This window comes from Chanodichthys erythropterus, chromosome 4 (assembly GCF_024489055.1).
Source record: "Chanodichthys erythropterus isolate Z2021 chromosome 4, ASM2448905v1, whole genome shotgun sequence".
In the NCBI taxonomy this organism is placed as follows: Eukaryota; Metazoa; Chordata; class Actinopteri; order Cypriniformes; family Xenocyprididae; genus Chanodichthys; species Chanodichthys erythropterus.
Genome location: NC_090224.1, coordinates 364,000 through 372,263, shown reverse-complemented (window position 1 = coordinate 372,263; position 8,264 = coordinate 364,000). Strand labels below are relative to the sequence as shown.

At 37.2% G+C, this 8,264-nt stretch overlaps 1 protein-coding gene across 1 annotated transcript; it reads right to left on the bottom strand.

Moving 5' to 3' along the window:
* Positions 1-1,204: 1,204 nt before the first annotated feature.
* nrl (neural retina leucine zipper) lies at positions 1,205-7,207 on the bottom strand. The gene is made up of 4 exons (XM_067383552.1): positions 6,611-7,207; positions 5,338-5,610; positions 2,888-3,103; positions 1,205-1,354 (listed from the first exon to the last, which is right to left on the bottom strand). Exons 1-4 carry the CDS (start codon positions 7,205-7,207, stop codon positions 1,205-1,207), a joined length of 1,236 nt encoding a protein of 411 aa, XP_067239653.1.
* Between the last annotated feature and the right edge of the window lie 1,057 nt (positions 7,208-8,264).

Sequence of the window (8,264 nt, the reverse complement as noted above, 5' to 3'; positions counted from 1 at the left end):
TGTGAATTGCTAAATTGATGTCACAGTTAAATTACACCCTTAACTTTAACTTGATCATAAAATGTAACTTCCAAAGACACAGTCACTCAAAGTTAGGAGGTGATCATCACTTGGCTTGCATAAACATGCAGGGATGACTTTTTTGCAGCGATGGTGCTTATGTTTGGTTGTTGATTGCATTGTTTTACAGTGTGTTGCAATAGGTACTATGACCCCCTCAGTGCAAATATCACACAGATGGCTTATACACATAATCATAGATTCTGTATGCATTACTCTCTTGCTCAAAATGTCAGCAGTTTTGCATAGATTTATATCTCTAACAGTCATTTTGGTGAATGCCAAATGAAACTCTTGTAAGAACTAAACTCATCATGACAAATAGCTCAACACAAAGAGATAGCAAGCCTTTTGTGCTACCATGGGTGATCACATTCGTATTCATAGGTATTAGTAAAAAAAAGTGTACACACATACATTTTTGTATTTAGACACTAAAACTGTACAATATCACTATTAACAATGTCTAAAATGTAAATGTGTTTACAAAAGTACAACTTTAGAGTCATATCCTTAGATGAATCCTCTAACAACTGATCAGAAATGGAGCCAGGGCACCGTCATGGGTGACCGAGAGAGTATTCACATACACTTCCATATTCTGACGTTCACTTAGTAAAGTCATATTTTTATGGCCAAATCATCAAAGGTAAATAAGTATAAAATGTGATGAGTTAACACTGGTAAATAAACACAGTAGGATGGCATCTATCATATTTAACAATATCATAAATATATAAATCCACCTGCATTCCATTAATTCAATATTCTATGGTCCTCATAGGATTTATTATACATATGTAAAATGCTTTATGTTTTAAATTCTGTCAATTAAAGTCAATTTCGATTCTGCACATATCCAGTGTCCATCCACACATACACGTGTGCTAGAAACCCCTTTAAATACGAATACCTATGAATGCTAATGAAATCATGTTGGTGTTATACAAGCTCACAATGGGCAAAAATGCAATCCCATCAGCAGCAGCATTCTAATCCAGGGCTCAGGTCCACCTCACAATCAACCTGCTTTGGTTAAATAGCTTATTTTAAGTCGAGTTGTAGTTACAGTTCTGTTGAATTACTTTCACCCATTGCTTTCATCAGCTCTCCTTTCATTCTCTTCTGTTCAATGTTCATTTTGTCACAAAAAGTAATCCGGAGGAGTAGGAGAAGGCGAGGTGTTGGGATGGGAAGGCTGAGTCTCGTTCGAACTGATGAGCTTCTCGTAACGCGCTTTATATGAGTCTCGCTCTCTCAACACGCGAGACAGCTCACACTGCAGCTGCTCCAGCTAGAGGAAATCAAAAGAATAGATTTGAAATACTGTTGATTAATACTGGGTAAGAACTTTCGGTAACACTTTACAGTAAAGTTTCATTTGTTAACATTAGTTAATTCATTAGTTAACATGGACTAACAATCAACAACACTTCTACCTCCGGTTTCACAGACAAGGATTAAGCTAGTCCTAGGCTAAAATGCATGTTTGAGCTGTTTTAACTGAAAGCAACTTGCACTGACATGTCTTAAAATTTGTCAGTGCCATTGTTTTGTCTCAAGATACACATCAGTAATGTTTTTTTTTTCTAGCGTATGATTATAAAAGCAACTTAAATATCCTAATTGAAATAATGCCTAATCCTGGCTTAGCCTAAGCCCTGTCTATGAAACCGGGCCATTAAGCATTTATTAATCTTAGTTAATGTTTATTTAACATTTACTAATACCTTATTAAAATGTAAAGTTGTATTTGTTAATATTATTTAATGGACTTGAGCTAATATGAACAACAATGAACATTTGTGTTTTATTAACGAACGGTAACAAAAGATTAATAGATACGGTAACAAATGTATTGCTTATTGTTTGTTCATGTTAGTTAAAGTGTCACAGAACTTTCGAATATTTCAAAACCTAGTGAGCTGCCATGCTCATTACAATGGATTCTGGGATTGGCTTCTTCACAAAGAATATTTGCAGTGTTGCACTAAAAAGTCGGCAAGCAACAGAACTTCCCTATTGTGACGTATGTCCCGGTGAAGCGGCTTTTCAAATGAGAAAAAAAATGTTGGCAGGAACTTTTTTCACTGGGAGGGAAGGAATTATTGAACTTGTCATCAAAGAAGAGATGCTAATGCGTGGGACGGGCCAGGCTAACAAAAATATGTTCTAAGAACATTAGCAAACATTGCCATTATGTTATTTCTGAATGTTCTATGAACGTTCAAACCATTTTTTGGGTTATGCGAAAGTTCAGTTTTATCAGTTTGTTAACATTATGGGAATGCTACTTTTGAATGTTCTCCGAACACTCTGAAACAAGTAGGCCACATTTAAAAACATTAGACGCCCAACTAAAACGTTTCACAAAAAAACATCCAATGAACGAGCTATAAATAACAATTTTGTGATAAAATTTGCAACACATAACAAATGTTCTATTATTGTTACTGGAAGAACGTTTGTTCATAACTTTTAGAGAACCTTGTCAAAACCTTCTGAGAACGTTCCTTGATAGCTGGGGGCACTTTAATGTTTTTGAATGAAGATCATTAGGGCACATGGTGTATAAAACAAAATAATGATGTGCATGGATAATTTATAATAAACACTGCAATATTCCATAAAAAAATTTTGAATTTTCCAAAGAATTCTCCAATTTGATTTTGCTGTGATTTTAAAATTTGGCCAAAAGAAGGGTTTATGATGCCTAGAAATGCTGTCTAGGTTGGCAGCTGACTAGGTTTCAGAAGAAAGCTGTTGTGTTATAATTGACTTTTGTTGTATTTGTCATATTTCAGTGTTTGATGTGTGTGTTGTGTACCTGCTGTGTGAGAATGTGTTTCTCGGACTCAAGCGCGTGCCGATGCTGGAGTCGTTTGTAGCGGCAGGACTGGGCGTAACCACGATTCTTCAGCGTCCGTCTTTTCTGTTTCAAACGGACCACCTCATCTTTGCTCACTCCACGTAAATGTCTGTTCAGCTCTCGCACAGACAGACTTACCAACTGTTCATCAGAAAAACGCTCATCCACCCCACACTGAAAGAGAAAGAGACAATAAGAGATAAGTCCCAGAGATTTGCCACAGAATGAACACAACGTGTGATCATGACAATTAAAGCTTCATCAAACACTCACATGGACAAAATGGAGATATGACAGTGCTTGAATTGTACAGTCTGATGAAAACAGCACAGTCCTATATTTATACAATATTATTTAGTTTGGGTAGTTTGTTTTGCTTTTGTGTCACTACTATAACTCTGTTCAAACCAGTTGATATGAACATCAGGGAACACCATGACAATACAAAAACTAGTATAGTAATAACAAGAAAACCTGCAATAGTCATAAGGCTGAGCGTGTTCATATTGTGTTATTATATGCTTGCTTTATTCATTCATTTATTTATTATAAGTAGCTTTGGTTTGCAATTAAAACAGTGGAGACAAATTCCTTTTAAAAATAACTTGAAAAATAAAACTATGAATCTGTAAAATAGTGAATGATCTAAGGAATGGTGATTTATTTAGTTATGATAATAGTTTTCATATAAATCAAATCTTACAAATTAATACAAGTTCGCCACCAATAAAATAAATTTTTTTCTCATGAAATCTGGTTGGATAATATAATAATGGTAAATTTAAAAAAAATTCAGCTTTGTGTATATTTGTATAACACAGTTTAGCCTATGTTAGAGTAAGTGCATGTCTTTGTGCATGTGTGTGATTTTGGCAGCGCATTTCCATACAGCATAATCTGACTGAGTGTAAGTGACAGTGATCAGGATTACATAGCAATAATAGTAGATATTACCATAATCTGATAGCGCTGCTCCACATTTAGAGGCAGACATCCACCAGTCCTATCCATCAAACTGTTTCTATATACTTCACCACAATATCACTAACCATTCACGGTTCAAAATGTTGGTTCAATGGGCAGTTGCACCAATACTTTCTTATTGAATTTATGCAAACCCCTTGTGAGAAAGAAGTGTGCTTAATTGTATTGAATGTGCACCTGCAATGTACTTCGAATCTTAAAAGTATGTGCTAAATTGCTTCATGTAATTACAAATATATTTAAATATGTGAGATACAAGTTTCAATAGAAATTAAATTAAAGAAGTGGTAACACTTCTAGTGGTAAAACACTATTTTACAGTGCCGTAGTTACACGTTACAACATGTATTTACTCTAGTAATAACAGTAAATTATGCATAATTACAAGTTACTAACCATAAACCAAACCCTAACTGTAACTCTATAATAGCAAGTACATGTAATTAATAAATAGTACTCAGTACTTATTTAAGTAATTACAATATAACCACGACACTGTAAAATAAAATGTAACCAAAGTATATTTTAGTTTACCATAAATGGTGCATTCTGCAATAGGCCTACATTTTATATTTTACTTGAACTACATTTAAAGACAATTAAAGTAACTTAAGTCCAACTTACAGTAAGTGGGTCAAAAAAAAAAAATCACATAAAAGTTCAGCTAGCTGCATTTAACATGCATTAAAATATAATATACTTTATTTACGTTCAGTTAGCACTTAAGTACATTCTTTTAAAGAATATTATGTCTGTAATAAATACTCTTTTTAAAAGTATGTTAAAAAGTGTAAATATTTTCACAAAGGAAATGTTAGTGTAACACAACAATGTACAAATTAGTCTTACTGGTGGATGCAGACATCAGACTTTGCATCCTTTTAATGTGTATTAATTAAATCACATTAAATGTGGGCATGATTGTCAAGGTTATGTTTAGTTTAACTGTGTTTGGTTTTGTTTTCATTCAGTACTTTGTTCCCATTTTGCCTGTGTTTTCTGCTCCCTTTAGTTTCATTGGTTGTTAATTAGTTCCACACACCTGTTTCTGTTCAGCTGATTACCTACATTATCACCATGTATGTAAACACTGAGATCTTTATGTTCACTGTTTGGTCTCATTTATGTTTGATTGTGGTTGCAAATATACAGAATACACTGGATTGTTCTGATTAGTTTGATTATATTGTAGTGTGCTTCATTGCAGCCACTCATCTGTTACAGTGATTTCTTTATCTAGTCAAATATTTAACATATATAATGGGGAAGTGCCATTAGCTATTAGCATTCGTATGTTGTAGCATTAGATAAAAGAGACAGACTGTTTTGATTAAATTTGATCAAGATTAAATTTTGATTAGTACCAGATGTATGTGATAGCGTTGACAACAGTTTTAGGAGGATAAATTTGTGACTGCAAGTACCTGAGTGACTTGCAGATGATGATGATGGTGATGATGATGATAATGGCCTTGCATTGGATGGTGTGGGTGATGGAGGCGACTCTGTGGACTGAGGGGTTGTGAGAAAGGACTGGTCGATGTGTTGACATTTGAAAGAGATGGAGGGGTGGATGAAACGACCAGTATAGGGCGGTGACACATGTCTGACGGCTTGTTAAGAACGACATCAGCACCGCTGTCACTGCTGGAGTCCCCCATATGACTGCTGCTCGAACTCTGAGACAAAACTGGGAACTGAGTGAAAGACCAGATGAAATACAAAGAGATTACAAAGAGCACATTACAAAGAGATTACAATGAAAATGCCCCATTTGAACAAACACCCCACCTTAAAAGGCCGCCAGGATAAGATGGCATGTCAAGTTAGAAAGTGTTCTCGAGAACCCTGCTCTGTCTGGCTGTTTTCTGAACGCACATACATCCTGCAAAAACTCTGTTCCTAGAGTCCTGTATGTTTTATAAGTTTTCCCGCAATCAAACACACCTAACTCAGGTTATTGGATGTGTGAGATAAAGAAGACATTCAAAATGTCCAGTATTGGGGGAGCTCCAGGACCAGGGTTGAGCCCTAGGCCAAAAAACTACTTGCCAGAGGTGTCAAACACTGTATCTGGAGGGCCACCTTCTTGTAAGCAGGGGTCTCCAACCCTGCTCCTGGAGAGCTACTGCCCTGTAGAGTTCAGGTCTAACCCCAAACACACCTGCCCCAGCTAATCATGGTGTTCTTGAAAATTACAGGTAGGTGTGTTGAAGTCTATAGGAGGGTAGAGTTAGCTACAACAAATCAAGCACACTTGAACCAGCTAATCAAGGTCTTCAGGATTACTTAAAAATTATAGGCAGGTATGTTAGAGCGGGGTTGGAACTGAACACTGCAGGAAGGTTGACCTCCAGGACTAGGGCTTGAAATCCCTGCTTTACGTAAATGCCTTGCTAACACGTTGCCATGTGCTACATAACCTACTAAATATTTGGTCTTCCATTGCTCTAGGGGTAACAAACTGTACTCAAGGGGGCGATAGAGAAACCTGGGCATTTGAAAGTAAGTTTTGAACTTGACCTAACTTCCTCTGCATGATTCTCTTCAAATTGTTGTTCTGCCATATTTGACAGAGTAAGAAGTCTGACCCAAGAATATTTTTAAGTCTGAGAAATTGAGCTTCAAAATGTTTGTGTTCACATGCTTCAGCCTAACACACAAACAAATTTATGGTCCAAATATCTCAGATCATACCTGTGAATTCACGGCAGCAGCAGCGGAGTTTAGCAGGGCCTCCACTGCATCCTCACATCCCAGAAACCCTCCTCGATCCCGGTCCCCTCGCTCCGGCACTCCTCCAAGAGCTCCCAACAGAGACGCGGCACCTCCGGGCTCCCCACCGAACTGCTGCTGCAGTGCAGCCAACCAGAGCAGATCCTCCAAGGAGGTGGGGTTTGAACATGGTGCGGGGCCTCCAGTGGTTGGGCTCCCGTCCAGATTCCCTTGAGAGCCGGAGCTCTGGCCTGATATGTATCCAGTGGAGATGGACAGTGGGAAAGAGAGAGAGGAGGAAGAGGACGATGCAGATGGCGGTGGGTGTCCGTCACTGAGCGTGGGTGATGGAGGAAGTGAGGTGTAGGGACTGGAGCTGAGGCTGGAGTCAGGAGGAGGGCAAGGAGCATAAGGAGAACCTATTGTCTCCTGATGGATGCCTGGTTTGGGGTATAGGCAGGTTGGAGGAGGTGGAGGTGTGTCAGGCTTCACTTCAAACTTGAGGAGGTCAAAGTCGTTGAGATACTCCATGGCCAGGGGGCTTGGGGGCAGAGAGGGCAGTGGCAGAGACGAAGACATCACTGTGTCAACAGGAAATTGTTGTTGTCTTTCAGTTTTAGAGGGGCACAACAACAAAGAAACAATAATGTGCCAAATTGTTTAAATTATTGTTTCTTTGAATCGAAGGCTTCCCGTTTTATCATCCGAAACTAGCAGAGGGAAAAAAGGAGAGAAAATAGTGAGTAGACAGCCACAGTCTTCTTCATCAATACAGCAAAAGTTACAGCCTAAATCATACAGACTGTTTTGGTGAAACTGATAAAGCTTTTAAAAAAGATGTTCATATCATATTTCACCACAAGCTTCCCCAAAAGCTTTTTTTAGGACCATTAAGATTGTGGGCCATTTGCATTTTGCTTAAATGTCTGATAATGTCAATTGTAAAGTATTTATTTTAACATCCTTCGTATTTGTTGTACTGTCTTGAGTTTATGCAGAATATTATTGGGGAATAGAATTAAAGAAGGTCAAGATCAAAAAGTCAAAGTCCCTTTAGAGCTTTTCATTTCAGCTCCATAAAGTGCAGGTACTGTATGTTAATATGTTACTAAATAGTTCTACTACATTAAGAGGTTCTGACTAACATGTGCTGGTAAGATATTAGACACAAGACTCAGATGAGACAAGATGATTCCCAAAACTGACTTGATATTACAATAAAAGCTGATAGTGACAGAACAAAATATAATACAATGTAAGACACTATCACCATATGGGTTTAAAACAGTTTTTATGAAATATTAAAGAACCTTTGTGATAAATGGCTCTTCATTTATTGGCTAATTATGAATCATGTTGATGTGTGGGTTGCAAACAGTTTCAGATTAATAGAGAAAAGGCCTAAATCCAATCCCATTATCTTAATCCATCAATCTAGTCATTCCACAGAACGGCTGCTCCTTAACATAAGTGTTATAATGTACAGCTGTACAACAATATTGAATTTTATGGGGACTCATTAAATATAGATCAAAGTATTTTCATTATAAACATGTCTTATCTACAGAGAAAAGAACCATCAAAGCATTTTGTGCTAAAAACTGAAAACTAAGGCGTCATTTTTTAAAACTGACAT